This window comes from Mobula hypostoma, chromosome 1, assembly GCF_963921235.1.
Source record: "Mobula hypostoma chromosome 1, sMobHyp1.1, whole genome shotgun sequence".
Classification (NCBI taxonomy): Eukaryota; Metazoa; Chordata; class Chondrichthyes; order Myliobatiformes; family Myliobatidae; genus Mobula; species Mobula hypostoma.
In genome coordinates this window covers 217,578,196-217,602,299 of record NC_086097.1, presented here as the reverse complement: position 1 = coordinate 217,602,299, position 24,104 = coordinate 217,578,196, and the positions used below count along the sequence as shown (strand labels likewise).

The window sequence follows — 24,104 nt, the reverse complement described above, 5'->3', positions numbered from 1 at the left end:
AAATCTGAGTTTGAATCCTCCTGGGTAGCTGGTGATCATGTCTCGAATAACCACTGGGATGTAGTAGTGGTCAAGTCCTTCTAGGATGATGTCATGTGGAATAGACCCGTAGGCGTTTGCGAGGTCTAACCAGACAACTGTTAGGTCACCTTTTCTCTGCTTGGCCTCACAGATCAAACGGTTAATCACTGAGGTGTGTTCCAGACCCCGAAAAGCCTGGAATACCGCCTTTCTGGATGGATGTGTTGATATAGCGGTTCTGCGTCATGTAAGAAGTCAGCCTTCTTGCAAGCACAGAAAAGAAAATCTTACACTCCACATCCAGGAGAGAAATTGTCCTAAACTGGGCAATTGTGGAAGAATCCTCACAATTTGGAATAAAGCATCCCTCTGCCAATTTCCAACTTGATGAAATAGTACCTTTGGCCCAGATCTTTCTCATGACCTTCCACAGCCTCCGAAGAAATTTTGGGCATTTCTTATACACCTTATAAGGCATGCCGCTTGGGCCTGGGGCAGCTGATGCTTTAGCCTTCTGGAGGATGTCCTGGATTTCCTGCCATGTAGGCTCCTTCACATTCAGCTCAATTGATGGTTTTTCCGGTCTATGCACAGCCCGATTGGTTCCTAGTCCCTGACCCCTCCGTGGGTCACTGTGTGCCTCCCGCAGGAACTCCTCTACCTTTGTCTTCGAGCTGGATAACAGACCAACTTTTTGTTGGCTGAGAAGAGTCCTGGTGAAGCTGAATGGATCTCTCACAAACTGCGCTCGCCTTTCCTCTTTCTTCCTTCTTTGCTGTCGCAGATGTTCTGCCCTCTGGAGTTTGCACAGCTTTTCCCGCAGCATACTGGTTAAGTCCTTGATACCTTCTTTTCTGATCGGTGAGCTGGTTTTAAACCTCTTGTTGGGCGCCTTTAATTCGCCTCTCAAGCAATGAACCTCCCTTTCCCTCCTATTTGGTTGCTGCGGTAACTCCTCCGCTCCATTGGGCCAAATAGTTCCTTAGCTAGATTGTACGCTATGGCTGTGAGTGAGTCGATCTTTCTGTGTACCGGACCTGCTAAGGCAACTTCCAGGATGCTGTCTAGATCATCATCGAACTGCATCCAGGCGACGTTGTCTGATAATCTAGGCTATTGGATCATGTCTTTCCTTGACGAATGGATTGGGGTAGCCGAAGAGGAACTCACTTGGTCGGTTGTTTGGTGCTGAGGCGACTCAAGTGTGGAGAGATCTTCAGCTCTGTGGAGTGCTTCCTTGCCAGAATTCTCCTTCGTCTCACTGGACACTAAGTCCGTGCGCTGCACTTGGGTCACCATTGATCCACATCTAGATCTGCTCTGGTGTACCTTGAGCCCTCTAATGTTTTTTCAGACTTTCCCGCAATGACACCTTACCGTGAATTTCTCTCCGGTCAGTGTTGTTTGCTTTAGCTTTCTCATAGTCACCGCAAACAGTGAGGGGGCGAGCGATGGTGAGGTGAGTTCGCGGGATGAGCCGAGGTGGTGTGTTGTAAAATCCATGTAGATAGAGTGAGCCATTCGGAGAGGAGAAGTTGGGTCAGTGGTTGTATAATTTATACATTCTTTGATATAAATGTACTTTGAATCTTTTGCTTTTATATTGGCTTTGACTTCCCTTGTCAGCCACAGTTGCATCATCCTGCCTTTAGAATACTACTACTTCTTTGGGATGTACCTATCCTGACCCTTCTGAATTGCTCCAAATGTATATTATGCCACTGGTGTGCTGATCATAAATGTGATGCATGTTTCTGGAGATTATTTTTGATATGAATCAAAGGGGAATTTCATATTTTTCTCAAACTTAGCAGGAGTTTTTAAACTGATGAACTACAGCAGCTAAGAAATTTCTAGCAAGTTATTAATGATTAATGTCCCATGTCTGACAGGACATAGAATGTCAAATGCATAGTATTCAATATCAGTTGCCTTCTTGGCTAGAAATGCACTTTTCCACGAACCAAATAAATAGGAAGTTATCCACTATGACCTTCTTGCACAGGGAACAGTGATGGCACATTTGCAGGAGCTCAGATTGCTGAAATGTTTCAGTGGGGGAAATGTAGCATCAGAAGTTGCTACTGATTCTTAATGATCAGCAAGTAACATTTTGGTTTTTAATCTCTGATTTAACATAAAATTACATTTGCAGAAATGTCCCTAATTGCCTCAAATTAGGGAAGCAGTAAATTAATTCACACTTGATTGCTATCCAGTAAATCCTTCTAGAAGTACACACAAGGACAAACAGGATAAGAGCTTCCATTAATACTCCACAGTTATTAAGAGGTACAAGATAGCTACTGATGCCCATTGTGTTGTATGTTATCCTTTGGGAAAGGAAAGACTCCAGCAGGACCTATTGGATAATGATTGTATGAATCGCAACCACATAACCGTCGCATCTTCTTCCACTCTTTGAAGTACATGTGGTATGTTCTTATTTATAGATTGTGACTACGTCACCCACTAACTACCCATCTTTTGACAACTAGATTCCTTTGAAGTATGTTTTGCACAAAATATAGGGCCACACTGCAGTCAAACAATGAAAACTGCTACATAATATTTTCAGAACAATGCTACCTTTACATTTATTTCAGAGTATAAGTTGTTTAGAGATTTGTCAGTAAATGACATTAAATATAAAGTCAAAATTCTGTGTATCAATTTGAGTGAAGAGAGCAACAAATTGAGTGAAAGTGGTATGAAATGGTATTTACTTTAAAAGATAGCTGACCAACATGACATTTACCTGTAGAGATATTCACAATAGTTGAGATGATTAACCTTTAAGTATTGCTTGTCATTTCAATAAAACTAAAACTTTAAATTTTAGTCCCGCGTTGTAAATAAAAAAGCAAACTTACCCCTTAAAAACACAGTGAAAGACTGATACCTAGAACATGGCTTGTTGACTGGATTTCCTTTAATAACATCAAGGGCAGCTGCATCAATCATTTCAACAAGCTGTTTGTCTTGAAAATATATAAATAAAGTTTAGCACAACTATAGTTGTATTTTATAGAAATTTATATTAGTTCTTTCAGGGCATTATAATTTATTAGAGGACTTAAAAACTTATAAAACTTTAAACAAAGTACATTTTTGAAAAAAAGAAGTTAGAACTCTCCCCCAGAAAAGAAGAATGTGATATTCCAAAACTTAATTTCATAGATTTTGTTAGGTGAGGCTATCAAGTCACGTAGAGCATCCAAAAGAAAAGAACTGGAACGTGATACAGATTAGCCATAACAAACTAAATGGTAAGAACAGTCTTGACAGCCTCATTGACTTCACTCTGTTCCTGTAGAATGAACAGGTATATTTGTAAATTTATAGTTAGGCATTCTGTAACTTGTTTTTATATTTTTCAATAATTTTATGATATAGTATTAGTCTATCTAATCTGAACACTTTTCCTGAAGAAAAATAATAAAGAATTCATTATCAATAATAATGTGTTTAGTTATCCTGCACCATAATTGTAACACAATGGCATGCAGCAGGAAATCACACCCAACCTTAACCAGCAGGTTTGAAATTTCTGCATTTTCCAGCATTATCCAGTAAAAGAATTCTGCTTTTACCTTAACATTATTTGCTTTTTAACACTATCATAATCTTCAGTTACTTCAGAAATTCCTTCTCCATTTCAAAAATGTAACTAATTTCAAATATTTTCCTACCCACCCAAGTTCCATAGCTGACAGTGAAGCAGTGTTTTTATAATAAAAACTTTATTGCAGAATAAATAACAAGTATGATATTTTAAAAACACATCTGAAAGTAACAAAAATTATTTTTTCCTTTCCAACATTAAATTTAAAAACTTTAAGCTAATGAAAACATTATATATGTAAAAATAACATTCCACACTGTTATCAAGTATTTTCAGATTAAACCCTTAAGAAACTCTATACTTGTACCACCCAACCTACTTTTCTCTTGGCCTCTATCTCAGGTTGAATCAAAGAACCTGCAATCCTGTCTGGCCTTGCGTTCAACTTCTGACTCAATATTACCTCCTTTACAGAGAAGTGCGGCGCACAAATTCTGAACCAAGGGCTCTACTTTTTTGCCAGAATAATAGAAACAATATGACGATGGTCTAGTAGAAAAATAACAGAAGTTGACAAATCATAAATGACCATTTTGGGTGGTGTTTTAAATTACACTTTTCCTCCACTAATTTTTTCATAATCCTTCTTCCTTTTTTTATACATTAAAACCATCCCAGTGATCAGATTAAACAGGGTCAGGAAAAACATTTTTTTTTTAAAGTATTCAAATATTTGGGACTGGTCCTTTCTATTCCCCCTCTGACAATACTCACATCTCCACAAAGAGGCTTTCCTGAGCAATGAAAGGGAGGAACCTTGCTCTACTTTTCACTGTAACCTTGATCTAATAAAATTAATTATTGTGGCTTGGCATTGGTTGCTAATTACATAAAACATTAATTGGCATTTTAATTCCAATATGCACTATTTATGGTTTTATTACTATTATTATTACTATTTTATGGTGCAACTGTAACAAAAACCAATTTCCCCCGGGATCAATAAAGTACGACTATGACTATGACTATTAAACAGAGATTTTACAGAAGTTCAGTAATTCATCTTCACACACTAAAAGTCTTTCACTGTTGACTTAGAATTGCCTCTTAGTAATTAACATATACAAAATGTCATTATTTTATGCAGAAAGAAATTAGGAATATATTGAATTATGTACATACCACCTAGCACTCTGAATTTCACATCTTCCTTGAGTGGGGAGTTACACAAGGTGCATGTAAAGTCCTTTCGCACAGTTGCTGATTCTGTAGCACCTACAGTATGCACCCGAATATACCGAAAGCCTGGTATATTAATGACATTATACGTTTTTAATTCAATACCCTTTCAGAATTCAGAGTTGATTTTAATCAGTTCTTAACATTAGTGCAAAATACATTTACTAAACCAGGACCCATATTAATGCACAACGCTTCAGCAATCTTAGATCAAAGTTATGTACTAATAAATTATCTTAGTAGGGCTGGCTGCTTAAATTTATTTATTCAAATATCAGATTGGATTAGAGGTAGCAAATGTATTAAAGAGAGAAGATCCTGGCATTTAAAAAAATTAACCAATCCCTTTGAAATTATGTATTTTGTTGTTTGTAGCATCTTATGGCACTCATTGCAGTGATGTCTCAAAACAAATTAAAGGTTGCATATTAACTATGATTGATTAAGGATGTGATAAGCATTTTACAAATGTACATTATATTCTAAAGTTGTCTAAAAAGTGGTACATTCAGAGCATGGCAATGGTAATATATGTCATCAACCTATCCAGGAAGTTAGACAAAATTTAAAACCAAGGAAGGTTAAGAATGCTTGCACAAATAAAACACAAAGAAAAAACTCCATAGGTTATTTATAAAGCAAAAGTCAAATATTACTGTTTAATTTCAATATTTCTAGAATCATGCTCCATTTAACAAGTTAAATTATAATTAGAAATATGTAGTAAAGTTCAAAATACAAAGTAAATTTATTATCAAAGTACATATACGTCACCATATACAACCCTGAGATTCACTTTCTTGCAGATATACACAATAAATCCATAACAGAATAATAACTATAATAGAATCAATGAAAGACTGCATCAACTTAGGCATTCAACCAGCATGCAAAAGACAACACGCTGTGCAAATAGAAAATGAAAGAAATAATACTAATAAATAAATAAACAAAAAATATTGAGAACATGAAAGGGAGAGTCCTGGAAAGTGAGCTCATTGGTTGTGAAAACATTTCAACGATGGGGCAAATGAAGCTGAGTGAAGTTATCCCCTTTGGTTCAAGAGCCAGATGATCCTGTACCTGGTGCTGTAAGTCCTGAGACTCCTGAACCTTCGTCATGATGACAGCTGCGAGAAGAGAGCATGACCTGGGTGGTGGGATCCCTGATGATGGATGCTGCTTTGCTGTCACAGTGTTTCATGTAGATATGCTCAATGGTGGGGAAGGCTCTACCCATGATGCACTGGGCCATATCCACTATTTTTGTGGGATTTTCTGTTCAAGGGCATTGGTGTTTCCGGGATGTGATGCAGCCAGTCAATATATTCTCCGCTACACATCTGTAGCCCCCTGGTAAGCCTCAGGCTCGCTCAGCTCGCTTTCGTCTTGGGGGAGCAGCCTTCGGCCCCGCCAAACTCTGTAATCGAGTTTGTGTAGATGCTGTGTGATGTACCCCACCCTGCCAAATAACAGACAGTACACCATATGCGATTAAATGATTACACTTTATCTTACTGGAACTATGTAATTAATAGAGATACAATATAAAAGGAAAGTAAAAGGCGCCAAACTTATCAGAGTTCAACCACTTCGCGCACAACCATTGGAGCTCAATTAATGGCGTCTTCTTTCCACCATTCGATCCGCTCCGACCTCCTCGACCCGCCGCCTAAGACCAACCACGGTGGTCGACCAGACGCTCCAAACGAGTCTGTCCTCGCCTACCCTCCTCGCCGAAGACTCTGGGCCTCGGACTCCCACTTGGGATCCATTCCGTCGCCCAGCTTACAGCATCACATCTCCTCTCTCTGTCCCCATCGCGCCTTCTGCCCCAAAGCCCGTGAAAACAATAGCTTACAGACCCACAAGAAAGAATAACATCTATCCCAATTGGTTAGCAAATGAATACAAATCTCTCTATCAGTAATTATAACCCAAACAAGCTGCTACAGAGAAGCACTTTCTCAGCAGTTAACATAATAAAGAAGCCATTCTATTCTAACATAACAAAGAGGCCATTTTTATTAGCCTTAGCAGTAACATAAAAGAAGAAACCCCTTACACATCTATAGATGTTGGTCAAGGTTTTAGATGTCATGCTGAATCTTTGCAAACTCCTAAGGAATTAGAGGTGCCGCCGTGCTTTCTTCATAATTGCACTTATGTGCTGGGCCCAGGACATAAATAATAACATCAAGGAAGTTCAAGTTACTGACTCTCTCCACCTCAGATGAGGACTGGCTCATGGACTTCTGGTTTCCTCCTCCTGAAGTCAATAATTATCTCCTTGGTTTTGATGATATTGAGTAAAAGGTTGTTGTCATGGCACCACATAGCCAGATTTTCAATCTCCCTCCTGTATGCTGATTCATCACCACCTTTGATTTGGCTCAAGACAGTGATGGTGTCTGCAAACTTGAATATGGTATTGGAGCTGTGCTTAGCCATACAGTCATAAGTGTAAAGCGAGTAGAGCAGGGGACTAAGCACACAGCCTTGTGTGCACCTGTGCTCATGGAATTGTGGAGGAGATGTTGTTGCCAATCCAAACTGACTGGTGACTACAAGTGAGGAAATCGAGCATCCAATTGTACAAGGAGGTATTGAAGCCAAGGTCTTGAAATTTATTGAATAGTTTTGAGGGGACGATGGTATTGAATGCTGAGGTCTAGTCAATAGATATCATCCCAATATATGCACTTCTGTTGTCCAGATGGAAACTATAGAAACCATAGAAAAACTACAGCACAGAAACAGGCCTTTTGGCCCTTCTTGGCTGTGCTGAACTATTTTCTGCCTAGTCCCACTGACCTGCACACGGACCATATCCCCCCATACACCTCCCATCCATGTATCTGTCCAATTTATTCTTAAATGTTAAAAAAGAACCGCATTTACCACCTTGTCTGGCAGCTCATTCCATACTCCCACCACTCTCTGTGTGAAGAAGCCTCCCCCCCATGTTCCTTTTCCCCCCTCTCCCTTAACCCATGTCCTCTGGTTTTTTTCTCCCCTTGCCTCAGTGGAAAAAGCCCATCTATCCCATCATAATTTTATATACCTCTATCAAATCTCCCCTCATTCTTCTACGCTCCAGGGAATAAATTCCTAACCTATTCAACCTTTCTCTGTAACTGAGTTTCTCAAGTCCCGGCAACATCCTTGTAAACCTTCTCTGCACTCTTTCAACCTTATTAATATCCTTTCTGTAATTTGGTGACCAAAACTGAACACAATACTCCAGATTCAGCCTCACCAATGCCTTATACAACCTCATCATAACATTCCAGCTCTTATACTCAATACTTTGATTAATAAAGGCCCATGTACCAAAAGCTCTCTTTACGGCCCTATTTACCTGCGACGCCACTTTTAGGGAATTTTGTATCTGTATTCCCAGATCCCTCTGTTCTACTGCACTCCTCAGTGCCTTACCATTTACTCTGTATGTTCTACCTTGGTTTGTCCTTCCAACGTGCAATACCTCACACTTGTCTGTATTAAACTCCATCTGTCATTTTTCAGCCATTTTTCCAACTGGTCCAAGTCCCTCTGCAGGCTCTGAAAACTTTCCTCACTGTCCACTACACCTCCAATCTTTGTATCATCAGCAAATTTGCTGATCCAATTTACCACATTATCATCCAGATCATTGATATAGATGACAAATAACAATGGACCCAGCACTGATCTCTGTGGCACACCACTAGTCACAGGCCTCCACTCTGAGAAGCAATTCTCTACTACCACTCTTTGGCTTCTTCCATTCAGCCCATGTCTAATCCAATTTACCACCTCTCCATGTATACCTAGCGACTGAATTTTCCTAACCTCCCATGCGGGACCTTGTCAAAGGCCTTACTGAAGTCCATGTAGGCAACATCCACTGCCTTCCCTTCACCCACTTTCCTGGTAACCTCCTCGAAAAACCCCAATAGATTGGTCAAACATGACCTACCACGCACAAAGCCATGTTGACTCTCCCTAATAAGTCCCTGTCTATCCAAATGCTTGTAGATTCTGTCTCTTAGTACTCCCTCCAATAACTTACCCACTACCGACGTCAAACTTACTGGCCTATAATTTCCCAGATTACTTTTCGATCCTTTTTTAAACAACGGAACAACATGAGATGTTCCAGGATTGCGTGAAGAGCCAATTAGATGGCATCTGCTGTGGATCTGTTGTAGGCAACCTGAAGCAGAAGCAATTCGCTTCTCGGGCAGATGTTCAGAATCAGAATAAAAATCAGATTTAATATCACCAACATCTGTCATTAAATTTGTTGTTATGCAGCAGCAGTACATTGCAATACATAATAATTCAAAACTGTAATTTACAGCAACACACACAAAAAATGCTGGTGAACGCAGCAGGCCAGGCAGCATCTATAGGAAGAGGTACAGTCGACATCTCAGGCCGAGACCCTACATCAGGACACAGAATTAAATACACTGTAATTTACAGTGTGTGTGTGTGTGTGTACAGTATATTAAAAATGTTATATTAAATAAATAGTCTAAAAGGTAGTGTGTAGTGTTCCTGGGTTGGATGGAAATTTGATGGTAGAGAGGAAGAAGCTGAATTGTAGAGTGTATGCCTTCAGGCTCCCTGTACCTCCACCCTAGTGGTAGCAACGAGAAAAGGGCATGTCCTGGGTAATGGGGGTCCTTGATGACGAATGCGGCCTTTTTGAAGCTTCACTCCTTGAAGATGTCCTGGATGCTGGAGAGGCTAGTGCCCATGATGGAGCTGAATGAATTCAGAACTTCCTGTGGTTATCCCCAACCCCCCACCAGACGGTGATGTAGCCAGTTGGAACGCTCTCCATGGTACACATGTAGAAATTTGTGAATGCCTTTAGTGACATACCAAATCTCCTCAAAATCTGAATGAAACATAGCCGTTGTTGTGTTTTCTTTATAACTGCATTAATATGCTGGGCCCAGGATAGATCCTGAGAGATGCTGACACTCAGGAACTTGGAATTGCTCAGCTTTTCCACTACTGATCTATCATTAAGGACTGGCGTGTGTGCTAACATCTTACTCTTTCTCCATAATCGATTCTTTGGTCTTAGTGACATTGAGTGCAAGGTTGATGCTGTGACATCACTCAACTAGCTGATCTATCTCGCTCCTGTACACCTCCTCGTCACCATCTGAAATTCTGCCAACAATAGTTGTGTTATCAGCAAATTTAAAGATGGCATTTGAGCAGTGCCTAGCCACACAGTCATGGGTGTAGAGAGAGTAGAGCAGTGGGATAAGCACACATCCTTCAGGTGTGCCAGCGTTGATTATCAGTGAGATGAGGATGTTATTTCCGATTCACACAGACTAAAGTCTTCTGGTAAGGAAGCAGAGGATCCAGTTGCAGAGGGAGGTACAGAGGCCCAGATTTTGTAGCTTTTTAATCAGAACTGTAGGAATGATTGTGTTAAACACGGAGCTGTAGTCAATGAACAGCAGCCTGACATGAGTATTAGTGATAAGTCAATAAAGCAGCTCACTCTGCTCTGCTTGGGCACTTGTATGATTGTTGCCTTTTTGAAGCAGGTTGGAACTTCCGACTGTAGCAATGAGATATTGAAAATGTCTTTGAACACACCTGCCAATTGGTTGGCACAGGTTTTCAGAGCCCTACCAAGTATGCCATTGGGGCCTGATGTATCGCAATTGTTCATACTCTTGAAAGATATTCTGATGTTAGTCTCTGAGACAGAGATCACAGGGTCACCAGATGCTGCAGGGATCCTCATAGCTGTAGTTTTATTCTCCCTTTCGAAGTGTGCATAAATAGCGTTGAGCTCATCTGGGGGTGATGTTAGGCTTTACTTTGTAGGAAGTAATGGCCCGTAAATCCTGCCAAAGTTGACGTGCATCAGATTCCACTTCTAACCTCAATCAGAATTGTTCTTTTGCTCTGGGCTAGCCCTCTGTACGTCGTACCTGGCCTTTCTTGTATAGTCCCGGATTACCAGACCTGAATGCCATGGATCTACTCCTCAGCAGACTATGAATCTCCTGGTTCATCCATGGCATTTGAATCGGGTATTACAGCAAGTTGTCGTAGACACATATTCATCCAAGCAGGCTTTAATGAAGGCAATGACAATTGTGGCATATTCATTCAGACTTGAAGATGAATCCCTGAATACTGTCCAGTCCACTGACTTAAATAAGTCCTGTAGGTGCTCCTCTACCTCCTTTTTCCATACTTTCTTGGTCCTCCCTAATGGTGTCAGTCTCTGCCTATATTCAGGGAGTAGAAGTACAGTCAGGTGATCAGACTTTCTGAAGTGTGGGCCTTCTTGATGGTAGTGTAACATGGTCCAGTGTGTTGGCTCCTCTAGTTCCACAAGTGATATGCTAGTGATAATTATTGAGGGACTTTTTCAAGATGGCCTAGTTAAAATCCCCCAAAATGATAAGGAAGGCATCAGGATGCACTGTTTCGTGCCTGTTGATTATGTCACCCTGTTTGTCTAGAGTCTGTCTGATACAAGCCTGAGGCAGAAGATACACCATTACCAAGATGATGGCTGAAAACTCCCGCGGCAGAAAAAATGGATGACACTCGATCGCTAGATGTTACAGGTCAGGTGAGCAGGACTGGGATAGAACCGCCACGTTTGTATGCCATGGGAAGTTAATCACAAAGTATATTCCACCTCCTCTGCCTTGAAAACCTCAGCAGTCCTATCTTGGCGGTTTCCCCGTTGATATGTTTCATCACCACCTCCCACTGTGGATGTAAGTGCTACTGATAATAGTCATTGAAACAGGTTACCAAATTCTTCTTAGGTACCAGTATCATTGAAGCCTGCCTGAAACAGGTGGGTACTTCAGATTGCCGAAGTGAAAGGTTAAGGATCTCAGTGAACACACCAGCCAGTCTTCACTGAGATCTTTAAGTGGCATAAATAAATAAAAATAACACATTAAAACACAAGCTTTTATTAAATTCCTATTGATCATTTTTCTTACCTGTTGAAAAGGGGCAGCTTGATTCAGAACAAAGGAATCTTGCACCTTGTGTGTACTTTGTTACAGTTGTCATTGCAATAACCACTCCCTCTACCTTATAATACCTCAGCAGCTGGTATCCACGGGGGAACTGACAAAGGCTAAGTGAGTAACTTGGTAATGGAGGCAAGTGTGTCAACTTTAGCACAACATTAACCTTGAAAAGACCAGATGAAGTTATTTGTGGAAGAATTTCATTTAACAATTTGTTTTTCTTTAAATCACTAGATAATTCCATTAAGTGTCAGTACTGCCTAGCAGTATTGATGGTTCTAAACTAGAAGACTATACATGCAAATCAAGGACTACATAATGCAGACTCATACTTCCAGTAAGGGAGGGGAAAATGAAAGGAAAACACAATTGAAACTGCTTAATTCTGTTTAAAATTCTGCTTTAACCATTTATATTTGTACCATTAGCCTGATAATTAAAATAATGAAGCTATTTAAAATAACCATAAAGATATGAAAGAAACTGTTGGAAACAGCAGATCAGGCAGCATCTTTGCACAGGAAAGGTGCTAGCTTTTTCGGTTGAAGGCCCTTCATTAGAATTGCAAGTAGAGACAAAAATGGATTGTTTTATGTTGCAGAGAAGGTGGGGGAGTATTCATAGGTATCAGTAGTGCAGAGCTGGTTGGCTCATCACTATATTTAAGGTTTTTTCTCAACAGTTAGGGCTTCTGATTTAGGATCACAGAGGGCTTTGTTGAAAATACAGTGAGATATTGACTAATCTCTGTAATACTCCCAGTGCCATGTGTTAGTCAGGACAGGAAGAGGATGATAATACAGATGAATAAGTGGTTGAGGAACTGGTGCAGGGAACAGGGTTTCAGGTGCTTGGATATTTGGAGCCTTTTCTGTGGTGGGAGTAACCTGTACAAGAGGGATGGGTTGCACCTAAACTGGAAAGGAACCAATATCCTGGCCTGTAAGGTTGGTAGTGCTACTCAGGAAGGGTTAAACTAGTTTGCAGGGGGGTGGGATCCAGAGCACCAGATCAGAAAGTGGAGGGATGGAGAGGATGGTGGATGTCAGGGCCAGTAAAAACAGGTGGGAGCAAAAGATATGGGACAGATAGTTTGAAATGTGTGTATTTTAATGCTAGTAGTGTTATGTGTCGAACTGAACGGCTCTTCTTCGGAGGCCTTCAACACCCGCAGCGGTGTGAAGCAGGGCTGTGTGCTTGCCCCCACCCTGTTTGGCACCTTCTTCGCAGTCATGCTGAAGCACACCTTTGGAACATCAACCGATGGTGCCTACCTCCACACCAGATCGGATGGGAGGCTGTTCAGTCTGTCCCGGCTGAGGGAAAAAACCAAGGTACGTGAAGTGCTCATCAGGGACATGTTGTTTGCAGATGATGCGGCACTGGCAACACACTCTGAAGAGCAACTGCAACGCCTCATGGTCAGCTTCTCAAGAGCTTGCCAGGACTTCAGCTTGACCATCAGCCCGAAGAAAACCAACGTGTTGGGCCAAGGCATTGAGCCTGCCATTACCATCAACAACTACGAGCTGGAGGTAGTTCACAAGTTTACATACCTTGGCTCCACCATCACGGACAGCCTCCCCCTAGACCCCGAGATCAACAGACAGATCGGATGAGCAGCCTCAACATTCGCCAGGCTGACAAAGGGAGTCTGGGAGAACAGAAAGCTGACGACGCACACCAAGGTTGCAGTCTACAGGGCCAGCGTCCTCAGCACACTGCTTTACGGCAGCGAGACCTGGAGGCTCTACTCCAGACAAGAGCAGCGTCTCAACACTTTCCACCTTGGCAGCCTGAGACGCATTCTGGATATTAAGTGGACTGACCGAGTCACCGACAATGAGGTCCTGGCCCGCACCCAGATACCCAGCCTCTTCACCCTGCTCCAACAACGCCATCTCCGCTGGCTGGGCCACGTACACAACATGTCAGATGGGGGATCCCGAAAGACCTGCTGTACAGGGAATTGGCCTCCGGCAAGAGAGCACAAGGGCAGCCCCATCTTCGTTTCAAAGATGTTTGCAAGAGAGACATGAAGTCACTGAAAATGAACATCAAGAGGTGGGAGGACATTGCAAGCGATCACTCTCACTGGAGGCTGGAACTACGCAGAGGTCTAAAAAGAGGAGAAGAGAAGCTGAGGCTTGCTGCTGAAGAAAAGCGCACTCATCAGGAAAACAGCACCGAGACAACACTGGAGGATAGCGTCTTCAAGTGCAGTCGCTGCAGCCAAGACTGTCACTCCCGTGTGGGCCTCTACAGCCACAACAGACACGCTCTAACACAGACTGAAGCAAGACTTTCCAGGCGCAGATCCATGGTCTCGCTAGACTAACGGATGCCACCACCACCACCAGTGTAATGTGTAAAGGTGATGAACTTAGAAGATGGAACCATAATGTAGTGGCCATTACAGAGATTTGATGAGAGAGGGACAGGAATGGGTGCTTAATGGGTGCTGAACGGATTCTGACCCAGACCTGGGCCGTACCCTCTAAATATCCGGACCTGCTTCTCGGTTTTTTTGCACTACCTTAGTTCCCATTTTTCTATTTTCTATTTATGATTTATAATTTAAATTCTTAATATTTACTAATTTTAACTATTTTAAATATTTTAATATTTAATATTTGTAATCCAGGGAGTGTGAAGCGCAGAATCAAATATCGCTGTGATGATTGTAGATTCTAGTATTAATTGTTTATACAGTATAAAGTAGTATAATATCCCAGGTTTTCAATGTTTTAAAAAGTGTAGTAAGGCAGTTAGAAGAGGTGGGGTATTGCACTACTAATCAGGGACGATATCACCGCTGCCCTCAAAGGGGGCATAATGGAGGGCTCACCTAATGAGTCTATATGAGTAGAACTCAAAAATACGAAGGATGCAATCACTCCGATGGGATTGTGCTACAGATTCCCAATAACCACCAGGACATTGAGGAACAGATATGCAGGCAGAGTAAGGAAAGGTGTAAAAACAATAGGATTTCTGTCATGGAGGACTTCAACTTCCTTAATATAATCTGGGACCTTCCCAGTGCAAGCCGTTTAGAAGGGGCAGAATTTGTTAGGTGCATCCAAGAAGGTTTCTTAAATCACTGTGTCAATAGTCCAACAAGAGAAGGGACTGTACTGGACCTGGTGTTTGGTAATGAGCCTGGCCAGGTGTCTGACCTTTCAGTGGGTGAACAGAGATTACAACTCCTTAAGTCTCAAGATAGCTAAGGATATATAAGGATAAACATGAACCTTGTGGGAGAATATTAAAATGGAGTAGGGCAAATTATGAGAGCATTAGGCAGGAACAAGGGAGAGTTAGTTGGGAACAACTGTTTTTGGGCAAGTTCACATCTGACATGTGGAGGGTGTTTAAAGACCAACCAACTGCACAGAGTACGGGACGGTTACGTCCCAGTAAGAAGAAAGGACAAAAATGGCAAGCGAACCTTGAATGTTGAGAAAGGTGATGAATTTAGTCAAGAAGGAAAAAGGAAAAGTATGTAAAGCTTAGGAAGCTAGAATCAAACAGAGCCCTTGGGGATAAAGAAGCCAGAAAAGAACTCAAGCAAGTAATTAGGAGAGCCAGGACGGGTCATGAAAAGTCCTTGGCAAGTAGGATTAAAGAGAATACCAAGGCATTCTGATTATACAGTACATCAAGAGCAAGAGGATAACTAGGGAGAAGGTAGTAGCACTCAAAGATAAAGGGAAGAACATTTGCTTCGATGCAGATGATGCGGGTGAGGTTCTTAATGAGTACTTTACATCAGTATTTACCAAGGAGACGGACATGGGCAATAATGCTGAGCATATTGATATGCTAGGATATTTTGTAGAGGAGGAGTTAAAGAGCATTAAGGCAGATAAGTTCCCAGGTTCTGAGGGGATATACCCCAGCTTTTCGAGACAGGAAAGGGAAGAGATTATTGGGGCCTTGACTAATATCTTCATGTCCTCTCCAGCCACAGGCAGCATCCCAGAGGACTGACAAGTAGCTAATGTTATTCTATCATTTGAAAAAGGAACAAGGGATAATACTGGACACTCCAGACTGGTGAGTCTCAAGTCAGTAGTAGAGAAGTTACTGGAGAGAATTCTTAGGGATAGGATTTATAAGCATTTGAAAAACTCGGGTCAAACATAGAAACATAGAAAACCTACAGCACAATACAGGCCTTACTTTACATGTGCTCACTTTAGAAATTACCTAGGGTTACCCATAGCCCTCTATTTTTCTAAGCTCCATGCACCTATCCAGGAGCCTCTTAAAAGATCCTATTGTATCCATCTCCACCGCAGTCGCCAGCAGCCCATTCCATGCACTCACCACTCTCTGCGTAAAAAACTTAACCCTGACATCTCCTCTGTACTTAATGTCCAAGCACCTTAAAACTGTGCCCTCTCGTGTTAGCCATTTCAGCCCTGGGAAAAAGCCACACGATCAATGCCTCTCATCATCTTATACACCTCTATCAGGTCACCTCTCATCCTCTGTTGCTCCAAGGAGAAAAGGCCTAGTTCACTAAACCTATTCTCATAAGGCATGCTCCCCAATCCAGGCAACATCCTTGTAAATCTCCTCTGCACCCTTTCTATAGTTTCCACATACTTCCTGTAGTGAGGTGACCAGAACTGAGCACAGTACTCTAAGTGGGGTCTGACTAGGGTCCTATACAGCTGTAACATTACCTCTCAGCTGTTGAACTCAATCCTATGGTTGGTGAAGGCCAATACACCGTATGCCTTCTTAAACACAGTCAACCTGCGCAGCATGTTTGAGTGTCCTATGGACATGCACCCCAAGATCCCTCTGATCCTCCACACTGCCAAGGGTCTTACCATTAATACTATATTCTGCCATCATATTTGACCTACCAAAATGAACCACCTCACACATATCTGGGTTGAACTCCATCTGCCACTTCCCAGCCCAGTTTTGTATCCTATCAATGTCCTGCTGTAACCTCTGACAGCCCCCCACACTATCCACAACACCCCTAACCTTTGTGTCATAGCAAATTTACTAACCCATCACTCCACTTCTTTATCCAGATCATTTATAAAAATGAAGAAGAGAATGGGTCCCAGAACAGATCCCTGAGGAACACCACTGGTCACCAACCTCCATGTAGAATATGGCCCGTCTATAACCACTCTTTGCCTTCTGTGGGCAAGCCAATTCAGAATACACAAAGCAAGATCCCCTTGGATTCCATGCCTCCTTATTTTCTCAATAAGCCTTGCATGGGGTACCTTTTCAAATACTTTGCTGAAATCCATATACACTACATCTACTCCTCTTTCATCAATGTGTTTAGTCACATCCTCAGAAAATTCATTTAGGCTCATAAGGCATGACCTGCCTTTGACAAAGCCATGCTGACTATTCCTAATCATATTATGCCTCTCCAAATGCTGCCTCTCAGGATCTTACCAACTCCTGAAGTAAGACTCACTGGTCTATAATTTCCTGGGCTATCTCTACTCCCTTTCTTGAATAAGGAAACAACCTCTGCAAACCTCCAATCCTCCAGAACCTCTCCTGTCCCCATTGATGATGCAAAGATTATTGCCAGAGGCTCAGCAATCTCCTCCCTCACCTCTCACAGTAGCCTGGGATATATCGGGTCCCGGTGACATATCCAACTTAATACTTTCAAGTTGTGTCTTACTAATTTAACTGAGCTTTTTGAGTGGTGACAAGCATGATTGATGAAGGTAGAGCAGTGGATATTGTCTGCATGGATTTTTGTAAGGTGCTTGACAAAGTTCTTCGTGGAAGGCTCATCCAGAATATTAAGATGCATTGGATACGTGGTGAATTAGCCGTTTGGATTCAGAACTGGCTTGTTCATAGATGACTGAGGGTAATGGTTGAAGGGAGGTCTGTGATTAGCAGTGTTCTGCAAGGATCTATACTGGGACCTCTGCCAGTTGTGATATATAAATAACCTGGATGAAAATGTAGATGGGTGGGTTAGTAAGTTTGCAGATGATATGAAGATTGGTGGTGTTGTGGACAGCATTGAAAATTGTTAAAGAATACAACAGGATATAATGTATGTCATTTGCAGATATGGGCAAAGAAATGGCATGTGACTTTTTTGATAAGTCAGCTTGCTGTTGTATCTTATATGCAAAGAAGCCTTATGGTACAGAAAACTCAGTCAACTTGATAAAATTTAATTGGAACTTGATACACCTATTTACCTGGCTTTCAGTTTCTAGTTGTGGAATTAATGACAACGTCTTGATAGATGTAAAGCACACCTGAAAAATATTCTTAAATTGATTAACCTCTGAACACTGCAAGACTTCGGTTAAACTATATGAATTATGAAAACTGGAATTGAAAATATTTTAAAAATCACAGTTTGTCACCACTAGCATCATTCAGGACTTCTCTTCTTACTCACAGACTGAAACAAACATGTTGCTCTTATTGGCTGATGAACAACACAGTTACCAAGTCTTGCATCCAACTCTGCTAGATCAGATGGATTCACATAAATAATGAAGCGATAGACAGCATGACACTGTTTGGAATCTGTAAAGTAAGCACAGAATAAACCAAATATTTGTAATTCTGATCCTGTGAGAAGGCTGTCAAATGCATACTAATCAAGGTTAGTAACTGCTAAAATACTGCCAGCTCCAACAAGATTCTACCATCTGTTCCTCTCCCCTTTCTGAATTTCTCTGATATGCTCCCATGCAAACTCACAAAAGTGTCATTACATAGGGAGTGGCTGGTAGGGGTGGAAGAATGGATTTAGGAATGCTGAAAGGGGTAGGGGACACATGTATAGTGATAGAATCTTGTTGGAGTTAGCAGAAATCCTGCAGACTGTTGGGGAGGAAGTAGAGTACCATGAGAACTCGTTTTTTTTTCAAGATATGGAGTGAGCAGAGGTTTGGGAAATGGATGAGAATTAGTCAAGAGGTAGTCTGTCCTTTATGGCATTGGGGAAGCCACAAACCAGTTCAAGACAAATCAGGTAATCTCATATTCGTATCACCAGATTCTCCTATAAATAGACCCCCACAACCTTTTTACCAGAAAATGTTGAACATACTCTAAATATCAGGGAGCATTTGTGGAAGCAAAAAAAAAACAGTAACAAAGTTACAATGAGAGGACAGAGGTGGAAAGAGAATAAAAGGGAAAGGTTGGAGAACTTTAAAAATTTAAAGACTGAATGGCTGTGATGCCTGCTGAAAGTAGTTGGCAAAGGGATGTCTGGATGAAGAACAGCAGGAGATAAATGAATACCACAGAGAGTTTTATGAAAACTGAATGTAGATTTTATTATCCAAGATGTACTTACATAAATAGTGATCCAGAGTTGCAAAGATTAAAATTCTTGATTCATATTATAATCTCACTGGTGCACCTTCTTGCTTCTCCTAATTTCAAGAAGGCAAAGTGCAATACATTCTAGTCTGACATTGTAATTATCAGGCTGATCTTCGCCAGCCAGGCAAATTAATAAAAATATTTTAGTGGTTTAATTCTATTTTAAATTGCTCCCCTCAAAACAGAAAATGACAGTATGTTGCACAAACCTGGCAGGTAGAAAAACTATTCTAACTAGAAATTTCTCTTAAGATGACTGGAACTAAGGAAGGGAGCCTTCACTCCTTGTGTCTGATTTTCCTTACTGCTGTGTTCTTTCTTAGCTGGGCAGGTTACCTAAAGCAGGAACGGTGCTCAAATACTGGGGAATGAGTTCATTAAACCCGAACAATTCTCTCTACCTTAGGGAAAGGCCATAGAGGATAAGGGGCAGTCATGTGGGGTTGTGGCATGACAATCATCCAACTGCCTGCTTTCCTTTCAAGATAACTCACTGAGAAACAGGTTGGAATTGTTGGGCAGCATACATATAACAAAACATTTAGCTTACAATACATGGGATAAAGGCTTACATGGTTCACGCTCTTTTTAACTTTGTAAAGGGACATCTCACAATAACATCTTTCTCATTGCTTGTGTAAAGAGTTGGCCAAACACCAAATATTGCACATGCCCTGTATGTATCTCCTTGGGTTAATCAGATACAGAAAATCATTAGGCCAGTGTGATGTGGAAGGGGATGGGAATGTAACTCCAAGTCAGATTTATTGGACTTTGTAAAAGTATATATAGCACAGGTGATCATCAGTGTTCACATAAAAACATAACATATATTATACTCAATTTTTAAAGAAAGAGCACAATTAGAACAAAAAAGTCCATTATATTGCAAAGTGGTCATGATGTTGTTATACTGAAGTAGTGATCAAGATTGTGCAGATTGATTCAAGTGAATGGCTGAAGGGAAGTAGCTATCCTTGAACCTGTTAGTGTGGGATTTCATGGTTCTGTACTTCCTATGCGAAGACAACTGCGAGAAGGTAGTGGGGATCTTTGATGATGTGTTCAGATCTGGTCACCTCACTACAGGAAGGATGTGGATACTATAGAAAGAGTACAAAGGAGTTTACAAGGATATTGCCTGGATTGGATAATCCTTATGAGAATAGGTTGAATGAATTTGGCCTTTACTCCTTAGAGTGATGGAGGATGAGAGGTGACTTGATAGAGGTGTATAAGATGATGAGAGGCATTAATTGTGTGGATAGCCAGAGGCTTTTTCCCAGGGCTGAAATGGCTAACATGTGGGGGGCATAGTTTTAAGGTGCTTGGAAAGAGGTACAGAGGGGATGTCAGGGGTTAGTTTTTCACACAGAAAATGGTGGTTGCATGGAATGCACTGCCGGCGGTGGTAGTGGAGGCGGATACAATAGGGTCTTTTAAGATTCTTAGATAGGTACATGGAGCTTAGAAAAATAGGTTATGCAGTAGGGTAATTCTAGACAGGTTCTAGAGTAGGTTACATGGTCAGCACACATTTGTGGGCTGAAGGGCCTGTAATGTGCTGTAGATTTCCATGTTCTATGACAAATGTTGCCTTATTGAGGCAGCCCCTAATATAGATGGTGGGGAGGGATGTGCTCCATGTTAGACCAAGTTCACTCAGGAGGTGAAGAAAAACATTCAGTATGGCTGGAGCCTACAACCATCCAATGTGTGGTGTCGGTGGGAGTTGTGTAGTCTCAGTTTATAGGATTTGCACATAGGGTAGTTCATTAATTGAGTGTTTTTTTTGTCTTTACAGGTACTTTTTCCTTCAAAAATATTACCATTATACCGCCTGCAGTCACTGATAAATTTGTCCAGCCCTCCAGTCCTGTCCAAGTAAACTAGGGCCACTTCCTTGAGAGCCAGATCCTCAGGTGCCATCCTAGAGAAGGGCCAGGTCTCGCTGGATCCTTCGCTCCACTCGGCGCTGTTTCACGCTGGCAAGGCCGGGCCTTTACCTCCTGCACTGGGTTGTCAAACACCAGGCTTCGCTCCTCCCATGAGCCGCCCAAAGCCAGACACTGACGCGCAGGCGCAGCGCCCCGTGCAGTTAATTGCAGCCAAAGCATCAACTCGTGGGGACGCGTGAGAGACTCCAGGTACCCCACATGTTTCGGCAGGAGCTGTCATACAATTCACTAAACCACTGCAACTATTAAGGTTGACGGTGCAAAGTTTTTGAAGGTCAATAAAATGCAGACATTCAGCAGGCTGATCGACACCTTCAATAATTCAACAGCGATGGGGCAACAGGCTCATTCGTTAGTCCGAATGTGAACCAGCATCCAGAATGCAAGCAGGGAATGCAGCCAGGGGGTCTAGAGTTCAGACTGGGTTCCTTAGGCGGAGTTGAGGTCTGAAGGGTTTGCGAGAGCAGAGGTGTCCATTGTAGAAAATTGTACACGAGTAATAAAAGTATTTTGTTAACAACATTAATTTCTGCTTTATTAACAGTTGCCATTGTGAAATTGAGGAACTAAGGGGGCAGCATTTGGCCACAGTTTCGGAGGGAGGACACGGCCCAAGCACAATCCAATCCAGACCCGTTATGAGGTCTCACTGACCAGTGTCTAATCATTATTGGGCATGATAATTTCCGAAAATTTCTAGAGGCAATCTATCATAACCAACATTTTAACCCACTGCCTACTGCTTGCTAACCTGAGGCAATATAAATTATTCCTCCATACAAAGAACCCATAGAAATGAAATAAGATAACGTTATTTCTCCACTCCTTGAAAAGGTATTTGCTTATCAACAATCTTCATTGATCGGTTCGGGACTCTGGTCTGGTCCAACATTCAACACACACAAAATGCTGAAGGAACTCAGCAGGCCAGGCAGCCTCTATGGAAAAGAGTACAGCTGCTGAGTTCCTTCAGCATTTTGTGTGTGTTGCTTGGATTTCCAGCATTGCAGATTTTCTCTTGTTTGTGACTAGTCTAACATTCGTCTGCTCCACAGCTGCATGCAAGCTATTCAACCTTATTGCTCAAACACAATGCGCAACATTTAACACACTTCACTACTTTGCCATCAAAATCAGAGGCGGCTACGCGGCTGTCAGCTGTAGATCACGCATAACCTGGATCTCACAGCAGAGCAGTGTTCGGCATCATTGGTAATTTACTATAGCTTCATTCATATGTGAATGGGTATTTATGTAAGTCTATTTTACATCCTTGCAAGCGGAACAAGTGCGACACCTCCTCCCTCAATACCATTCAGGGCCGAAAACAGTCCTTCCAGGTGAGGCGACAATTCACCTGTGAGTTTGTCGGCGGTCATCTACGGTATCCGGTGCGGCCTCAGATACACCGTTAGAGCCGATGCAGATTGGGGGTTCGCTTTGTCGAGCAGCTTCGCTCCGTTCGCCACAAAAGGCCACATATTTCAATTCGGTTTCCCATTTCCATATGTCGGTCCGTGGCCTCCTCTACTGCCACGTGGAGGCCACGCTCAGGTTGGAGGAGCAACTCCTCATATTCCGCAGCAACACAGACCCAAAATGCTGGAGGAACTTAGCAGATCAGGCAGCATTTATGGAAATCAATAAACAAACGACGTTTCGGGCCACGACCCTTCTTCAGGACTCGTGTTTATGATGTAATATTCCGTCTGGGTACCCTGATTTGCAGAGTTCCTCCAGCACTTTATGGTGTGTTCTTCACGATGTCCAGCATCCGCAGAAGAGTGTGAGGGGGAGAGGGGGGAATCTTTCACTGCTTCCTTTTCTGCGGCCGTTTGCTGCATAATTAGTAGCAAGGATGAAGTTCTGTGGCTGGGTTGTGGAGCATTCTTCAGCTCAAAAATCGATCTGGATACCCATCGTAGAATAGTCTTGGCTTCAACAAAATAATTTTATTTCAGCGCGCTAATCGATGAAGGGGAGGCTATGTCCACAAAACTCTCTGCAGTTTCCTGCAGTCATGTGCAAACTTTTCAGGATGACTGTTTATTCTGCTCCATAGATGCTGCCTGACCTGCTAAGTTCCTCTAGCATTTTGTGTATATTGCTCGGGATTGAACATCTGCAGAATAGCGTGTCTCGTGTGCAAATATGCCTTTCATTGTTTGAACATAATGCCTGCATGTGTGGGATACAATGTTATGAACTTGGCAACACCAGAAAACTCTTGTCACCTAGTTTATGGTGGTGGCTAAAATGCTGAGAGAACAGAATATTCCAGAAGGAAGCATGGCTATGGCCATGGCTGTGAAATCTGGCTGCATAGTCATAAAGTATACCGTGAGAAAAGGAAGTAGAAGTTGAAAAGATGAATTTCTAGTTACTGTGTATCACCAGATTGAGTCTGGCATTAAGTACCCTTAGGATTGACAGAAATCAGACATTAATATAGTTTTGTAGAAGCTGGCAGTACTCAATGTACTCTGAACCAAACAATCTGTGCTTTACTGAGCGATGATTATTGGTCACAACAGCACAGGTAACTTTACTATTCTTCATTAGAAAAGCACACTTACATCCTTTGTGTTCTATGACTTTGTAACACTACAGCCCAAACAGGCCATTCAACCCATCTAGTTCATGCCAAACTATTACTCTGCTTAGTGCCATTGACTGACACCCAGATTATACTCTTCCCATCCATGTACTTATCCAAACTTCTCTTAAATGTTGCAATTGAACCCACATCCACTGGCAACTTGTTCCACTCTCTCACTACCATCAGTAAAGTTGTTCCTTGTCAGGTTCCCCTTACATATTTCACTTTTCACCCTTAACCTGCGACCTCTTGTTCCAGTCACACCCAACCTCAATGAAAAGAGCCTGCCACATTTATTCTTTCTATATTCTCCTATACTCTGTGTGTGGGTGGGG

General features: G+C 41.9%; 1 protein-coding gene across 1 annotated transcript in view; it reads right to left on the bottom strand.

The window, feature by feature from the left end:
• The window catches only part of mcmdc2 (minichromosome maintenance domain containing 2), a 67,471-nt gene extending 46,330 nt beyond the window's left edge, over nt 1-21,141 (bottom strand). The window contains exons 1-6 of the mRNA XM_063053499.1: nt 21,042-21,141; nt 18,272-18,402; nt 18,066-18,125; nt 11,818-12,013; nt 4,769-4,891; nt 2,895-3,002 (exon numbers count right to left, since the gene is read on the bottom strand). Coding sequence (XP_062909569.1) covers nt 2,895-3,002; nt 4,769-4,891; nt 11,818-12,013; nt 18,066-18,125; nt 18,272-18,402; nt 21,042-21,141 — 718 coding nt within the window. The remainder of the gene's footprint in view (nt 1-2,894; nt 3,003-4,768; nt 4,892-11,817; nt 12,014-18,065; nt 18,126-18,271; nt 18,403-21,041) is intronic.
• Between the last annotated feature and the right edge of the window lie 2,963 nt (nt 21,142-24,104).